Source organism: Sylvia atricapilla, chromosome 11 (assembly GCF_009819655.1).
Source record: "Sylvia atricapilla isolate bSylAtr1 chromosome 11, bSylAtr1.pri, whole genome shotgun sequence".
Taxonomy (NCBI): Eukaryota; Metazoa; Chordata; class Aves; order Passeriformes; family Sylviidae; genus Sylvia; species Sylvia atricapilla.
In genome coordinates, this window is record NC_089150.1 from 13209910 (window position 1) to 13228515 (window position 18606).

The 18606-nt window shown below is 35.7% G+C and overlaps 1 protein-coding gene across 2 annotated transcripts in view; it reads left to right on the forward strand.

Moving 5' to 3' along the window:
• ERC2 (ELKS/RAB6-interacting/CAST family member 2) overlaps positions 1-18606 on the forward strand; it is a 420204-nt gene that overhangs the window by 152048 nt on the left and 249550 nt on the right. For both annotated transcript variants that reach the window (XM_066326741.1, XM_066326740.1), the window contains exons 9-12: positions 31-171; positions 715-855; positions 4249-4284; positions 10248-10441. In XM_066326741.1, the coding sequence (XP_066182838.1) occupies positions 31-171; positions 715-855; positions 4249-4284; positions 10248-10441 (512 nt within the window). The remainder of the gene's footprint in view (positions 1-30; positions 172-714; positions 856-4248; positions 4285-10247; positions 10442-18606) is intronic.

The window sequence follows — 18606 nt, forward strand, 5'->3', positions numbered from 1 at the left end:
TTTCCATTTTGCAATTCTTTCCCTTGTTAGGAAAGAATAATAGAGCGTCTGAAGGAGCAAAGGGATCGAGATGACAGAGAAAGACTTGAAGAAATTGAATCTTATAAAAAGGAAAACAAGGACCTGAAGGAGAAAGTTAATGCTTTACAAGCTGAACTGACAGAAAAAGAGGTCAGTCTTTTCTAAAAAACTCTGCTCTTCTATCTATGTCATTATGATGAAAGAAAGTGCATTAGGATTACTCTTGAATCGTGTCAAGTACTGAAATTCTGCCACTTCAGTGTTCAGCTTCAGAACTGCTGTTTTCTTAAGTATTCTTCACAGTCCTCATTTGTACATGAAATATTGCTTCAGTTTTTATGTAGTTGTATGTCATATTCTCTACTTTGTCCTTTACCTAAGCTTCCACTAGGTTCAAATATTCCATTGCTGCTCCTGTTTTTGTTTGTTAGTTAGAGAAAGAGTTTTCAGTGTGTTTGTACCTCCAGATATGACACGAGCTTGTCTGTATGATGAATGTTTCTGTGTTTCACTGCATGCCAGCTCCTGTGGTTCCAGTTGTATGCACAAAATGGTGTCTTTTGCTATCAATGCTTATCTTTGAGTCAGCTCTTTCTGGGGGAGGGGGAACAGGATCCAAGTGATTGCTAAGTTGGCAATGAGTTAGTGTCCTGGTGACTAGGAATTAACTTTTTACTCTTGGTCATTTTCCAGTCTAGTTTAATCGATCTCAAAGAACATGCATCTTCATTGGCATCAGCAGGGCTGAAAAGAGACTCCAAACTTAAGTCTTTAGAAATAGCCATAGAACAAAAGAAAGAAGAGTGTAGTAAGTTGGAAGCACAGTTGAAAAAGGTAAGTTCCATCTTAAACAAACAGCAAAAACAAAAATCAGCATCCCATACCCTCATTTTGAAATGTTGAATTTATTTACTCTTCTGGAGTAAATCTAGAATCTACCCATCTTATGCTGTTTGCTGATGCTTGCATCAAATACTGTTTTTTCTCAAGAGGTTATTACCAAAGCCACTAGTGAGCCTCAGAAATTGTCCTGAGTACCTCTATGAGAGAATTCTGAGAAGCTTCAACAAATAGATGAGAGCAGGACATTGGAGGGAAAAGGGCAGAAAGAAGCTATCAAACCAGCAATTTATATGTATGTGAATTAACTCCACTTTTAGTAGTAAACTGAAACGTTTGCAGCATGAGAAAAAAATTAAAAGCTTGTCCAAGAAATGCTGGAATTCCCAATCAAAACAAAAAGAAAAAAAAAATCAGCTTCCATGAAAACTCTAGCTAGGTTTTCTTTTGATGTATTTTTGGCTTTGTTGGTGAACACATTTGTGATAATTAAACAAAATAATCAAAAGTTTGTATCAGCTAGCAATTCAGTATTTCTATTCAGCAAGAAGTGGAAGCAAGCATTGAAAGGAAAACGTACAAACCCTGTATTTTACTACATGGTTTTACTTAAATTGCTGCAATAAACTAGATTTTGCTTAAATGACTTGCAAGTGTTTTGATACCATTGTTTCTTTGACCTTTCTCTGTGTTGTTCAGTAATGTCTGCTCTCACTGTTCTCATTATGTATTTGATGGGGTCAGGCATTATGTCTGCCTTCTGCAATTCATGACTAAGTGTACATCTAGTGATTTGTTGTTGTTTCTTTAATTATTGATATAATTTTTCATTTTCTGGTAAATAATATTTGTACTGTGAATGTTATCACTATTAGTATGATATTCTGACACTCTTTTTACCCAGATTGAGTAGTATCCTGCTCAGTGATTAAGCATTGTTTCAATAGCCTGACCTGTGAAGAAGGTGTTGCAAAGTATAAAGGATACCAGCGTGTAAACCTGATACTTGTATTCTTTCTTAATTCAGGGTGAATCTGTGCAAGCAGGTGCCTGCATTAGATCTTTAGTTGAGAGGAAGGGAAGCTTTTTTTCAATAAACATATACAAATGGAAGCACAAATAATTTATATGTCCTATAGCTTAAAAATGCTATTGATGGGAGAATTTAATTCTCCAAAGAAAAGGTTTTCTCTGGAGGTCATTTAGTTTGCTTTAGTTTGTTAGAATGTATGTTCGTTTACTTTGCAATCCACTACAACAGATACTTCATTACAATCTGAAATATCTTTTTTTCTTAATTTAACAAATATAGTTATAAAAACCCCTGGAAGCCCAGATCACTTATAAAACCTTTATCAAAATCCTCTTGAAGGACTTGAAATCCTGAGTCAATAGTTTATGACTATACATATAAACACATCATACAGTCATGGAAAAACAAGCACTTATATAAGTCAGAGAGTGGCTGGGGTGTCTTTTGTATAAAAAGGGAGCATGTTTCTTGTGGATAAATACAAACAATTATTGAATGAAAGTTGAAAACATAATAGTTTTACTATATCATAAATACAGCATAAAGCCCCAATGGAAATTCACCCCCCATTTGTAGGAGACCAGGTATTTCCACAATAAAATGTAGTTACAACCTTCTTTCTGGGCATGCTTAATTGAACAGAAACAGTGACTGTTAATGACAGTAGGCTCCACACAGTCATTTTCAATTCACATTTTCTTTAATGAAATACTTTATGTTCAAACCTGTAAATACCCTGCGTTAAAAGTAATTGGTCCCCAGAAAAATACCTGCACCATGTTCTCACTGCTCAGGAAACGGAGTGAAACAGAAATCTGTGTCTCTCTTGCTCATGTCTGGGTCAGAGGAGGAGGGGACAGCAACTGGGTCATAAATGAGCCCACGTGCCCCATGAGTGTGCTTACGTGGGAGCATCAACCACTGCAAGAGCAGAGGGGTCTGGCACAGTTTACATCTCCCTTTAAAAACCCACTCCGAGGAGCTTTCTCCTTGAAAAAATTCCAAGTCGCTTACACAGTACTCCTCTTAAAATATCATAGATGAGGTACTTCATTATGCTGCTGTAAAATAATTATAGTTCAATGTTGATTTATGTGTTTTAACAAATTAAACTAAGAAATATGATGATAGTGCACACTTGCTGGGAGTTAGTTTTGCATGAGCACTAATGGTGGTAAGTGCTATGTCTAAAGGAAAATGTGCACAAGGGGCAAGTCCAAACTAAAACTGTAAATAAAAAACACCAAAACCATCTCTAGAGTTTCTCCTCTCCAGCTTTCCCTGCTTTCTGTTCTTTGGAGACAATAAGATTCATTTATTGGTAATAAAGGTGGATTATATTGGATCTGATTAGATCAAAATATTTTTCAGTACTAGGTTTTTTGCATTTTGGCAAGAAAAAGTATTCTCATTCTAAACCCATGATTTTACACAGTAGGCCCATTTCAAAAATAATGAAGAGGGTATTTGTACAAAGTAATTATTCATGTGACCGGCTATATTTTGGTATAAAAAGTAATTTTTAAAATTATGGACATGCTTATTGAACATTTTGTGACAAATATTATGGATTAAAGTTCATAAAAAAATAAAAGAAAAAAATATAAATACCAGAAAATGGTCAATGCTTTTCCCCTCAAATTCCACAGATTTTTGTTGACTTTGTATTGCAACTTTTGAAAGAACAGCAGGAATTACCTAATAGGTAGTGAAGTGTTTTATATATACGTGTGTATATATAACCTTTATTATCCACTCTAGAATTTCCTCCTTTTGTTGTTTTTTCATGATCTTAAATTTACTTGCTTACTGACATATTTGCAGTTGCTAAAGTACTATTTGCCAGGCTGTCCCGTTCAAAAGTCATTCTGCATAGAAAATTCAGTATTGTGTTAAACAAAAGGAAAGCAATAAATTTAATGATACTATTTAATTAATCTTTTATTATTACTGTCTTTGAAGCTTTGGTGATAAATTGCAGCCTCAGCCAAAACCACTTCTTGTGATTCATTGCTTGAGTCCAGCACTTAATGTATCATCAAAAGTGGACACCTCTCTTTATTTCATGGGTTATTTAACTTGAGAAAGGGAAAGTAACACAAACCTTAAATTTCTTACTCCAGCTATTCTTTTTTAGAAACCAAAGTCAACATTTATGTTTCCCCAGTGCCTCTCACTTTCACCAAGGAATGTTTAGAATCTTAAATTTCTGCCTTTTTTCTTTTTTTTTTTTTTTTTTTTAATGACAAGTTATTCTGTGCAAATGCACTGGTTTTGCTGAGCTAATGCTGTTTTCCTGGATCTTTCCTTCTTCTCCTGTCTGTGCTTCACTCCCTACCAACTTTGCAATGTAGCAAGCTGAGCAGTTGTTCAATCAGATGTACAATCCAGTAAGTTCATTTTTAAAATGTCTGCTGTAACATATGGAAGCATGAGGATCCATTCCCTCACTGTGTTGTGCTCTTCCTCTGTGGAGCTTTGCAGAAAACTCCTGATGCTCACTGTGCAGTATCCATTATACCCAAATAAATGAACTTTGTGGACTTGAAGGCCATTTAAAGAATCTGAAATGTATTAAATAGGTGCATACTGTGTCTCTGAGAAAACAAACGTCCTTTAGGTCCTCAACTTCTCCACTTGAAAATGCATGCAGAATTTTTTTTTCTTTTGCTTTGGTTTTTGATTCCGCCTTGTGCAGTACTTTTTTCGATCCTTCAAACTTGTATAACTTCTAATTTATTCAGTTTATCTTCAGTGACTGACATAATTAGATGAATAATACCTAGGAAGTGACTGGCAGTGTTTTCAAAAGTCCATATGACTAAAATAGATAAGTTCTACTCATGAAAGAGTGTATACATTTAGTATATATACTTTAGGAACATGTAAAATTTGTATTTAAGTGAAGAAAATACTGAAATATACAATGATAAATGCAAAAGGCGGGTTTTGCAAAAGCACAGTATTGCTTTGGCTTGTTAATCATTAATATTCTCACCAATGCCTGCTTTAATTGCACAATATCTCTTTTGACTTTACTCCTCTTTCAATCTGAGGAAGAGCAGCAACAAACATTTTCTCTGCAGTGAGGAGTTTCCATCTTTTTGGCTGAGTCTGTTACGTTTAATGTGCTGTGAGCATCACAGGACAGAAGAATGATGTAACTGTAAGAGCAATTTTAAAGCTATAGTTTACATAGTAATCCTAGTCAAAATCACTGTGTAATTTGGATAGTGTATATATAGAAGAACTGGGTTTGTAGCTTAAGTAATGTGATACTACACATTAGAGGAGGGATTGCCATTGCTGAAGTCAATGGGAGCTTTGCCATGATTGTCCATGGACCAGGATCCCAGCTTTGGAATCTATTACGGTTTGGTTTTGTAGTTCTAACCATGTAATGGATATGTCATGACTTTTGTATGGGAAAAGAGTTCCACGGAATGTGCTGTATTTACTTTTAAAGTTATTGGTTACCCATGTTTAGAATTTAGTCATAAATTGTAGCACAATAGCATAAAACCTGATATTATCACCTCTACTCTCTGGCACAGTGCTGAAGAAAGAGCTTGTCTCTTTCAGTGATACACCCCTTTTTTTTCTGTATCATCTTGGGTCACTTTTGTGGTAGGTATGTTTCTATTCATACCATTTGCACTGCTCCTGTGCATATCTTTTCAGACTGGAGTATTTTTACTGTTAGTTTTTAGCCTGATTTTCACAAATGCTGGCCGGTCATTAGCTCAGTATTAGTGATTCTGCAGTACAGAATTCATTTGTTGCTTCCTAATCGGTTCGTGTGTAGCATTCCAAAGTCAGTCCTTTTCTTAACTGTTTTTTCTTGCCTTTACATGGTTAATTTTTGAAAGGACATCCTGCTGGAAGTTACAAAACAGTGGATGCAAGATCTCTTTCCTTTGGCACCAGGCAGCAATCATACTATACCCACAGAATGATTTTTTAAAATAAACTTCCCTTGCTCACCTTCTTTCTTCTCCTACATATATGAGAAGAAGTTGTAAATAGAATTGGGCATACATTTTTTCATGCTTTAAAGGTGAACTTTTTGAAATACTGAATGAGATTTTGTGAAAAATTGATTATAAGAAATTACATTATTGCCTTTGTGCTGTAATGAAAATATCATGCTGTACTCATTCTGGAGTTCAGGTGAACCTTTTTCTGAATATTGAAGGCTAAATTTTCCAAGATCTTCTATTAGAGAAATGTTAGATTAAAATTTAAAGTACTTTAAATTTTAATGTAGAATGCACTGTAAAATACATAGAGCAGTCGCTAAAGTTAAACAAAAACCTCCTTTTAAAGAGTTTTAAAGAGACAAAAAACTTCATGTGACAGCCATCTTTTTTCCCATTTATTTTTGAAAGTAGTAAAATTTGAAGGATCTTACAAAGTAATATGATGCATGTAAGTTCTGCTGTTCCTTTTAATTTTTTTTTAAATTTAAGTACCCACTTGATTTCTGTGTATGTTTGTGTCTGAAGCTTTAAAAATGAAATACTTATCTATCCATCCATTTCTGTTCTGCAGAGTAATACACGCATGGCTGTACCATAAGACTTTAATTGCCTAAATAATTCACGTTGCATGTCTGTGCCACACTGTTAGGATGTTTCTGTAGGAAATTTGTGGTTCACATAAGGAAATGTTACTTTTCTTCTAAAGCATTTGCAGTGCTTATGAAGCAAAGATCAGAACAGATGTATAATTAACGTAAAAATTTGTAAAATTCTAATGGTAGAGCAATGTGCTATTTTTACTCAGTTGTAAAAATAACATACAACATCAGTCATAATATTGGGAGAAAAAGCATCATGAAACGAGTGGGTTAGTTTTAAATTAACCTAATCTGCCCACAGAAGGATTATCATTTGCAGGTACAGATTTAAGAAAGCTGGAAGATACAGATAGGCCTGTCTCTCTTACCCATAAAAGCCCTGTAGAAATAGAAAATGTTTTCCAAGGTAACAGAGAACTTAGGGACTAAACAGGGGGCAGAAATTAAACAGAAAAAGGGGAGAAAAGCAGAAATAGGCAGAGACTTTCTGATTTATGTGATAACCCTACAGCTTCTTTCTAGAACTGATCCAACAGTTCAGCCTACAGCCTAAAAAAAGCCAAAGAAATCTGGCCTGTCCTGGCAGGAGCAGGGTCAATATCAACTGAGCTGCCTTTTAACTCCTTTGGGCCTACTGTTTGACCTTAAAAGTCAAGTTCCATCTGTCAGCAAATCACCCCTGATCTGTACACAACAAATTCAAAAAGGTGCCTCGTTCAGATCCAAACACATCTTTCAAAGCCATAAAATAAAATGGGGCCTTATAAGTAATTCTCTGCCTTTGTTCTGGCAATGCCAAATGGATTCTGTTTTGCTCTTTTCTAGTATCAAGCAGCTTTGTTTACGATGTAAGGATTCTCTTAAAGGGAATTGCAGGTTGAAGTACCACCTGCAGAAAACACTTTGTAAAAATTGTTTTTTGTTGTTGCTCTCCCTTTTTAACTGACTTTCCTTTACTTCTTCATTTGGGCAATGCACTTGTAGAAATCTGGTCCTTGCCAACAGTCCAAAAAAGATTCTCTAAGTGCTTTAAAAAGTAGAGGCAATCAGCTAAATTGGTGGTTTGCAATACTGGTGTTTTGGTTTCTGGGTTTTTTTAATAAGAATAACCTTGTAGTAACTGAATGCTTGCATTGATTTATATGTGCCATTAGATGGATGCTTAATCACATTTAATCATACCTTAGAAGTTCCACTTCATGTTGGGGAAATGCAGTGACCCAGTTTGTGCTGCAGAATTTTCCAGAAACACATCCCACAAATATGTAATAGCATGAGTACCACAGAAAACACAGGGGCTGAAAATAATTTTGCAACTTAATGTTGATATCCTTAGTATGCTGTTGAGCAAAGATTTAAAGGACTAAACTGAGGAATATATCTATTATTTCAGGTGATGATTTGCTTATCAGCTGTGCCGTAGATAATTTTTCCAGTACATTTCTCAGTTGCTCTGTGACAGGAATACTCCATGGTAGTAGCACATTTGTCACCTCATCATTGGTGATGCCATCATGTTCTTGCCCAGTTTTCTTTGTGGAAAGCGCAATGTGGCAATGAAACATAAAAAAAGAAAGAGGCTTTTCTCTCTCATCTGTGTTGCTCCTTGCCCTTGGGATTAGAGGTACATGGGAAAAAGAGTTTGGGCTATAGCTGAGACTTACTTTATGCTTAAGTGAAGACTGGTTAGAGGAAGGAAGGTGGGTGTTTTTTCTCCCTATGAAATGATGTAAGCAAGGCTGTTATGTAATTAATTATGTACTGAAGGGACAGAAAGGTGACAAGGGGTTACATGAAAGAGCAATAGCCCTTAGAGAGGAACTGTGAAATTCGGGGTTTACCTTTGGGAGAGGAGGAGAAATCTGAATAGGGAACAATGTGCCTTTTGCGTAAGTTTCTTAGTATCTTGAAGGTGGGAGCTGGGTTGTATTTATTTTTCTAGAGTGAATTTACCAATGGAATTAATTTATTCCTTGCAAAATTACATAATGCTAAAAAAGTGTATACTATCATAATATCACTGATGGACAATCAAAGTGTTTTCTCAGATAATTGGCTTTGAGTCTTAGTATTACATTGACTTCAAAAACTACAAAGCTAGTTGAAAGTAATTTTTTTCATACAATTAACAATCGGTATAAATGAAATCCAAGTTTAATATAAAAGGAAGATTATGGCCTGGAAAGCCAGTTGCTGTTGCTGGCATCTCACTCAAACTTAAGATACTTAAGATACAAAATCAAGATAGTCTTGGATGTTACCTTGAAACAAGTTCTAGGTTTAAAAAGTCCTGCATCTACATGGAATTCAGGACTGGAGCATGTGTCAAAACAGAGATTCTGAAGAGCAAGGTCAGTAGGTTTATTAGGCTCCTCATGTCATTCCCTTCTTTTGGTGATGAAATATTTCTTCTGAATAAAACCCTCTGAATGGAATAAGTAACACTTCAAATCTACTATGTTTTTCTTATTATCCTCATGCTTAAATGATATGTTACATGCAAACTTCCTGAGTTTCTTCCCTACTAATTTCAATTTTTTGTTGTGTTTGTAATAAACTCAGACTTGTTCTTCATTTACACAGAAAATGTTAACCATTGCAAAGAATATGGACCTTTTAGTGTCTGTAGTTTATATTAATTCTTTCCCAAACATGCATGCTTCATTTTGATCTGCATTTCTTTCATTGCTTGCTTGCATTGTCCATTCCCTGAAATTAAGAATGAGTAAGTCCATGTCGTCTCTGTATACTAAGATAGTTGGAGGACCGTCAGTTCTAAATATCATGAATTTCTGTAAAAATCCTGTATGTTACCTGAATTTTCTATGTTTAATGTGCACTGCCTTAAACTACTTGTTTTTTCCTTGCCTGCTCTTTCAAGATGCCAATTAGGAATAATGGGAAGCAAGGGGTAGGCTAAGCATTGCAGTGCATCGTTGTTTCCATCTGTCTGTGATTATTCCAGCCAACAGTTTAAAGCACTCGGTGCCAGGTCATGCTCCCATTGAAGTTAATTGGGTTTTTGCCATTAGGTTTGATGGGAGTTGGACTGGGCTCTGCACTGTTGTTGTTTTCATTGCCTTCTCTCTTGTCTGTGAAACTGCCACCCATCCATGCATGTGTTTGCCAGGCTTGTGCTGTTTTCACCAATGGGCTTGTTCCTCTGATGTTTCAGGTTAAGTATTAATGATAAGATAAAAAGGATTAATGGGTAAGATCTCTGCTGAAAACAGCTTCTTAGTTTATTGGTTTATCTTTTAAAATCCCTTCTGCATTAAAAAAAATTCTTTATTTTAAATGCTTTGTATTAAACTGCATTTGAGACGTCTGGTGATACAGATATATACAATATGTACATATGTATCTGTATTTGTATATTTATACATGGACAAAGTGTGTATCTTTATATATAGGGAAAGAGGACATGATTTGTTAAGAGATTGCCTATATATTCAAAACACACTGAGCTTAATGTGAGTTTAATGAATTACAAGGTGAGGTTTTTTAAAATTTGGAAAAGCACCTTTAAAATGGGGTCACCTTAATATGTAAAAGCCCCCCTTAATAAATTCCCTCCCTTTTCAGGATGATAGAATTAGATTACGTAGATATTTTCATTTCTTTTTAGAATGCATCTGTAGAAAAGCATCATCAGACAGGAATACCCATAATCCTTTTTAATGAAAACTTGAACTCCGAGATTGAAGAAGTAAAGCTCTTAAAGCTATTTAAGTTATTGTCATCCTTATCTTTTTTGAAATATTGATTCTGAAGGCTCATGAAGCTGAAGAGGAGGCACGGATGAACCCAGAATTTGCAGACAGAATGAAACAGCTTGACAAAGAGGCATCGTACTATAGAGAAGAATGTGGCAAAGCTCAGGCTGAGGTTGACAGACTTCTAGAAATACTCAAGGAAGTAGAGAATGAGAAGAATGACAAAGATAAGAAAATTGCTGAGTTAGAAAGGTAATTTTTGTATTACTTGTCTTAAATTGAGTAGTGTTTTTGCTTACTTGATCTTCATTTCTGAAACAGAGACGTTGAAAGCAGAGTATGTTTTTTAGAAGAATGTTTGTTATGCTTTATAAAAGAACAAAAAAAAGGGCTACTTGAGAACTGCATCTCCTGCTGGCTGACTTTGGAAAAATTTAAGGTTTCCATTTTCTAATACTCTTCATAAAACAAGCATATATGGGAAGAGTCACATGCAATTTACAGGCACAACAACCCCCCAAAAAACCCTGTTGGGGAACAAGCCTGTCTTTTAGTAACTGGTGAATCAGACCTGTCCCCACATGTTTCTTTAAGTGTGAACACCATCAGTCGTTCTCAGAGGCCCTGATAAGTATTGATAAGTATTTCTAACCTGTCTCATGACTATTTAATAATAATTGTAACTGTTTCTCAGTGTTCCTGTAGTCTGTTTGCTTCAAAAGAATATTTTCTGATGTTGACCATCACAGGCAGTAATTGTCCTGTGTCTGGGAAGGTTATACAGGCTTTCCATAATGGAGGGAGGAGGGATTTGAGATTTGTCTCATGCCCTTTGTAATTAAATAGCTCTTGGAACCTTCTCCCATATGTTGTCCTGCTACTTATTTGACTGATCTGTTTTCTTTGTTCTCTTCCTTTCATTAGACACTCCTCCTTGAAAGAAGGAAGGAATTCTGTGTTTTCAAATAATTTATAAAATTGTTTGATTGTGATGAAGTCAGAAGGAAACTGTTTCATGATTCCAAAAAAGTTTTAGTGATTTTATTTTTGTGATCATTGCTATAGTTCCAGTCAAGAAAAAAACACCCATTAGGGAGCATTATCATGAAAGAGAGGAACATGTCAGAAATGGAAATAAAGATGTGTAGAGCACCTTTTACTGAGGGTGACTTAACCCTCACAGCTCTCTGCTGCCAAAACTTGTTAATCTTTTCAGATGTTTGGTGAAGTTTAGTAATGGTTAAGTGTCATGAGAATGGAGACCTCAAAAGTGAGAGAAGATTCGTATTTAAAATAAAACTGATTATATACATAAGGATAACTTCAACTGGCAGTTATCTCTCACCCCATCAGAGTTTGGAATACTCAAGTGTTTGCACCTATTTCAATGAGTAAAGGAGGTCCCAGAGGAAGTGAGTAATTAAGAGTGGTCACTTTGTGCACTGTGCCTGTGAGCTATCTCTACTCTATCCAAAATGCTAAAGCAGCATATTGGAAAAGATACCACATTTAGAGGTTTTGTGTGGATGGAGGAAGTGCTGCCTTTTCCATGCAGTGGTGCAGGGGCAACTTCCAGTCACTAGGTGTGACCACCAGCTGTAAACAGCAACTGATCCCCTCCTTGCACTGTAGAACTGAATTATTGTGTGACACCTGACTCAACAGTAGGCACAGTAATCTTCTGTTCAAGAGGGTAATCTTAAGTCCTTTATTAGCTAGCAATCACGAATGTGTTGAATATTAAAATGACAAAATTAAAAGATGATTATGATGAAGTACCAAAGCTTGTGATCTCAAATTTCTGGAAATGTTAATTTAATTTAAATAGTTTATGTAAAAAGAGGTAAAGAATTGATAGAGAACAGAAAATTCATTTGAATTGAGAATTATTGATTACAAGACAATTACAAAGATCCAAGGAACTAAGGGGTCCAGAGACAGTGGTACAGCATTGTCAGCATACAACCTGTTCTTGTCTGAGAATCCTGTAATAGGTGATGAAATGGAGAGAATTTTCTATTTTTGTATTCATTTTCTTTTCAAATTTGTTCTGCTCTTAGCAGTGAAGTTTTGGAACACCAATTTCCAGTCTGTTGGTGTTGATGAGGGTGTTGACCCCGAAATAACTTTTCAAAAAATAGTGTGGTGCTGCTGAGTGAACAGACTTCTGAAGAGGATGTACTGTACTTACAATGTGATGGAGTGGTTAAACCTTACTGTGGACCTTTAGCATATATTTGACATTTCCTCAAACTTCAGATGCAAGGGCATCTCTGAGGTCCTGTAGGAAAATGAATGTGATGTTAAAATGCATTTATTCATTCACAGCTTGCTGGGATCCATGTTCACTGCTATGCCAACATCTTTACATTGCAAGATAATTGCAAAAACATAAATTTTCAAAGTATATTGACAAATTTCTGAGGAAGTGATAATGTAGACTATCACAAGTTGTGGTAACCTCACAATATTTATTATATTCACATATAAATTCTTCAGCATAATGAAGTGTGCTTGTACAAATAAGTTTGAAAAGTAAAAATGGTTGTAATAAAGTTATCATTTACAAATTCAAATGAAAGTTAAAACAAGATAATGAATACTAATGTTCTACTAGAATTGAGACACAAAGTGTCAAATACTCTGGTAGAAACATATGCTTTGAGATATGGGCAGTTAAATTCATAAGTGTGTGCTACTTGGCAGATGAACATTATTAATAATTATGAAGAAGTCTTCATATGAATGGTAATTCTTTTGGTTTTAATATGATTGTCTTGGCTCAGAAACTATCACACTCCTGAGCGTCATCGCTTTAGATTAATATTACTGCTCCTATAAAATCACATTGGTCTGTTTCTTAAATTACTCTATATTAACTTTGTATTTTACAGCTCCTTGTTTCTGCACAGGAGAACTTACTCCTTCTTCTATACTAAAGCTATTTGACAACTTTTATTACAGTTTCACAATTTATCTGTTTATAATTAAAATAAGTTGAAAATTAAATACAAGATATTACATTTAATGTATAATGTGCTGTTTTTCTTTGGTTTTCTTGATGAAGGAAATGTGATTCGGGATTTTTTTGGCTTTTATTTTTTATTTTGAGATTTTTGTAATGTTAATGAAACTGGATAAGGTAGTGATCAGCTCAAGTTTTAATGAAAAGAGCCTCACCAAGGAGAGGGAGCTTCTGCTGAAACAGACTTGTCAGGACTGAAGGAGTATATTGATTAAAACTTTAATTGATGGTGTTAGAATGAGAAATGCATTTATGAAATGTGAGAGAGAGTTTGAATCACAAAATGCAGTGAAATACGATGGCATAAAATGCATGTTTGTGAAGTTAGGACCAGTAAGGCTGTCTGATATAACCTAAGGATAATCCTTGATACAGTTCAGGAAAAGAAAGATTGGGTGAATTTTCTTATGGCTGTGTCATTATGAGCCATCTAAACAATGAAAAAGAGACCAAATAATGAAGAGGGAATCCTGATATGTCAAAATAAGTATCTGCAGTAAGGATAGGAAGGTATTAATGTCATCAGCTGCTGGCAAGGCTCTGTGTGAAATGCTGCTGTGTAGTCCTGATCAGTTATATGCCAGGAAGTTGAACTGAACCTGGAAACAGGTGCAGAGAGGGATGGTGAGGAGGAATGAAGTGCTCATGACACAGGAGGAGTCTAAGCGACAGTGGTTTATTTCTCTGGCAAAACAAAGCTCTGTAGGGATGTGTGTTCTCTATAAATATGGGAAGGGGTAAGCACTGCAGGGAAAGAAAAGTGATTTCAGTAAAGGAGCACTGGCACAGAATACAGTGTAAATTTAGACTGAAGAGAGAAAGAAAGGGATGACTACATGCTGAGGATTGCAAAATCTTAGATCGATTCTTCTCCAGTGGTATGTGAGATACTTGGTCATTTGCTTGGCTAAGTGTAGCTTCTCAGCAAAGATTGCAACAATATAAAAGTCCATTTAAAAATATTATACTAGCTATGAGACAAACCTATTTGTACTTAAACAAGGTGGTTTTTTTTCATTATCTACTTCTTGCATGCAGTGTGTATATAACACTGTAGATGTGCATTCAAGCTCTTGGGGTATTCAGACTACGAGTAATTAATTCTGAATTGATTTGAATTTGAATTCTCTTGAAGGTAAGTCCACACAGCAGTGATAAGTCATTGCACAAGATATAAAACATCAGCATGAGGAATAATTGCATTTTAAAGAAAGTACTTTTATGGCTGTTAAATATGCTACTTTTCCTAAATGTATAAAAGGCTGTATGTCAGGTACAGATTTAAGGACTAGTCTAGCTGGGTGGGGATTGTTTTGGCCTTACTTATTTAAAAAGGGTGTGTTAGGTATTTTTTTAACAAAGTTATCAAAAATCAGAGTATTTTCAGTGCTGAAGTATCAATTCTCTTCTTCATACTCAATTAAAAGTTTGCTGTGAGCATTGGAAGGGGCTGCATTTCCTGGGTGGGGTGTCAAATCTTCATCCTTGATTATTAACTACTACAGTGTTTTGGGAACTTTAAATATCTTTGAACGAGTTGCCAAATTGTTTAGCTGCTTTGACTCCCATTGGAAGACTTGATGAATGAGGGTCACCAGCCTATGATAGTTTAATTGAAAGACTGTGCAATATAACAAGGTGTTTGTGTGGCAGCAAATGCTACCAATATTCATCCAATTCATTTGTTCTATTTGGTGTGTATATGAATTTGGGATTTGGATGCTTATAAATATGGATGTCTTTCCACTGTCCACCCATGACAAGCTTTTGTTTTAATGCTTATTTTCTTTAGTGTACAGGAAGACTGTAGCTCTGCAGAAATTTCATTTTAGTTCTTGCTTTTCCTTCCCTTGCCTTTCCTTTTTTTTTCTTTCTTTTTCTTTTTTTTTTTTTTTTTAATAATCTGTTAATATAACATCTGCTTGTTATATTTTTAAACAACTAATGTGTTCCTCCCTTTATTCTCTTTTGCTGTCTTCTTCCCTATCTGTTTTTCTCCAAACTGCTGCTTTCACCCCTACTCCAACCAGCTTGACTTCCAGGTCAGTATTTTCTGCTCTCCTACTTAATACTCCTTCCACAATGAAGATTTTCATTGATGCTTTCTTTATTTGGTTGTTTTGATTCCACATTATTAACTTCTGTTTGTATTTTGTAGTTTTTATTCTGCTTGTCCCTATTGTGAAGTTTTTGGTCATTTCATTTCTAGACCAGAAACTTTCCAGCAAATGAATCTTTTTCTGAATGCCTATAAGAAAAAAATGTTCATTAACAACATATTCAATGCATATGTTGTTTTGTGTAACGATTTTTTCTTCGTTCAGTTTTGCTTATATTATTTTTGTTTAGGGAGTTCAACATTCAAAATAAGTTTTTAGTAGATAACCCAACCCAGCAGGTAATGAACAGGGACAATTGTATATGGAGAGATTTATACCTAAGATCAGAGACTTAATATTAATACTTTGCCATTGCCCCTTTTACTGGTTAAAACAAAATATGAGGAGTTACAGTGGTTCAGAAACTTTTAGCTGGTTTTGCTGAACCAGCACATAACTGTAAAGGTGTTTTTATGCTGTGTTTGTATATAAGCTCATTTAGTCATGTTCATGTTTTAAATTCTTCCAGGTTGTAGATTAGTTTCGCTGGCATTTGTCTTTACACAATGTTTCTGAGTAGACTTTTCAAGTATTACATGTCTTGTGGTGCTTGTTGGAAGTAAAAATTGACATAGTTGAATTTTTTTTCTCTTAGTAGACCTTGATGTTAATTTTCTTTCTCATGCTTATGGGTGGCTATAAATTGTAAGTTAGCAAAGTCTTGTAACATCTTAAAACATGTATTTTGTCTTGGGAGAGTTTTGGTCTCAGTCTCAAAACCAAGCACAATTCACATTTCACAGTTTAGACATGTCAGAGAAGTCTTCAAACTGCACAGCTCAAGATGGTTCATTGCAAAAAGATTGACACAAGATTTCCCTCCCCTCCCCGATGTACTTTAGTACATGTCACAATCTCAAGTTACTTTCCAGCTAAAAAGTTTTGTTTCTGAAATTTGAGGCTTATCGATTCCAGCAAAGATTTGGATGAACCCTAAATTTACTGTCTATCTACTTCAAGCACATTTTTATGTGCTTGAAGGGATAGTTATTACAACCAGACTGTGAAAATACTTCAATTTATTTTCAGCATCTTTCTTTCTTCCAGAAGTTAATTAAATGCACTATAGAGTTGGCCATGATGAAATTATTATCTGAATGTGACCACTTTGCACTTCTATCAGAGCATACTCAACACTGATTGAAAATCTCTCTAGCTCAAGAGAGCCTAAAGAAAGGTGTTATGCTATGTGGTTGTCATTATGGCTGATTTCACTGAGATTCAAAGATTGGTATGCAGAAGCATTTGTTCACTAGTTGAAGGTGAAATTTCTGTTATGTTTTATTGACCTAAAAAACCAACTGACCTTGTTGAAGCAAACTGTCCTCATAACCCTGCCAACTTCCCTCCCTAGAGTCCCAGATAAGTTGTAGAGTATGATCAGGATTTATTGTGGGAATTCAGTGAAGTGTTAAGTTTTCTCAGCTTGAATCTTCATTAAGGTCAAAATTTAATTTAAGAAACAGATCTATTAATTTCCATAATTTCTGCTGATCAGTGTGTTCTACACTGTCACTTTAGTCATCCATGCTCCTGGGGGGTTATTCTGGGTAGAAAAATGCTGCATCTGTTTTATAACATGGTAGGCTATCGATACTGATGACAAACAGGAAAATCCAATACATTGGCATAATGCCCCCTGTGCACCTGCCTGTGCAAGACACAAATACTCAGAGTACAACCATCAGTACAGTGACATCCCCACACCTTTAGGTTACAGCAGGTTACGTGCTCCCCAGACTTTTCTACCTGCAGATAAGGAGGAGATGGATATTTTTTCCATGTGAATTGTACTGCCAGTGCTAGGAAGTTTCCCACCAGCTCTGATGTTGGCCTCCTGAATTGTTTCTGTGGGAGGCAAGAACTAAGTGAGATGTGCAAGGGAAGGTTCAGTGGAGTTTTAAATTTAACTTACAAGCCATCCACAGTTTTGTCAAATGTCAGTTTGATGGTTCCAAGGGCAGAGTGATATGTTGTTCAAAGATAATTTCCCTGGAGAAATTGAGATAGTGTACCACTGAAAACTGAGAGAATCTGTGATATACATTACTCTTCTGAGGGACTGGTTATTCTGAGTGAGAAACATAGTTGTCACATTGGAAAACAGGCAGGTTGCTGACATGTCATTCTCTTTTAGTCTGCTTGCTGCATATGCAGAATCAATGTTTTAGCATTTAAACATTTTGAAAGAGATGATTTATGTGTAGTTTTAAATTTAATTTCGTAAATTTCATTTTTAAAGAAATAGTAAAATAGAAAGTTTATTTCTTTGGAATTCTACTTTAAGGGAAAAAAGGAAAATGTTATAGTACAAAATAAGCAGAAATCATAGTGATGAACAATAAAAAGATACAAACAGGGCCCTGGGGCAAGATGGTGCACTGTTGTTCAATTTCATCCCACTCACTCCCGAACTTGGCTGTGTTGTTCTTTACTTTTCCTTTCAGTTTGCTGAAAGCCATGCAAATGTTAAAATAGAAAGGAATTGTTTAAATAAGGAAGGATATTTTGTAATTTCTCAGTGATTTGCCTTTTTTGAGATTTGATTTGGAGGGTAAATACGCTGTAAAGTAAATGATTCTGCAGAATGAAGTGGATATGAGGAAGAAAAGAGCTCTACCTTGCTGAAGGAAAAATATCAACTTTGGATTCAGTTGGCTGTGACACCAACATCTCTGTGTTGGGGAAGAGAGAACAGAAGGAGCTGTTACTCTTCCCTGTCATGATTACTGGGTAAAGACATCAGTATTTCTTGCGCTTCTCCAGACCTTCTGCTTCCACTAGTTTTCCTCAGGGCCAAGAACAAGGGGCAGATTTCTTTACCTCCTGAACCTGTGCATAAAGTAGCCCCTGAGCACTCCCTGGAGCTTGGTGACTGCCTGGGCTCGGTGCTGTCAGGATTCCCTGTGCATGGTGGGGCGGTGTGTGAGTGAAGAATCATTGTGAGATAGCACAGCTTGCCTCAAAAAGCTGTGACTGAAAAGAGACAGGGACACTAAATTTAGGAATTGGGCTCCTTCCACTCCTTCCACTCTTCTGTTTGCTTTCACAGTGCAGGAGCATCATGCTTGGGCAACATGATGGTGCTCTGATCTGAATTTATAATCAGGGGAAGTTTGTATGTCTAAACAAGGATCATAAAAAGTGTGCCTGTTTAATTGGAGGTCTGAAGAGGTTACTGCAAAAGTATGGAAAGCACGATTTATGTAATGGATGATAATGGCTGGATTGAT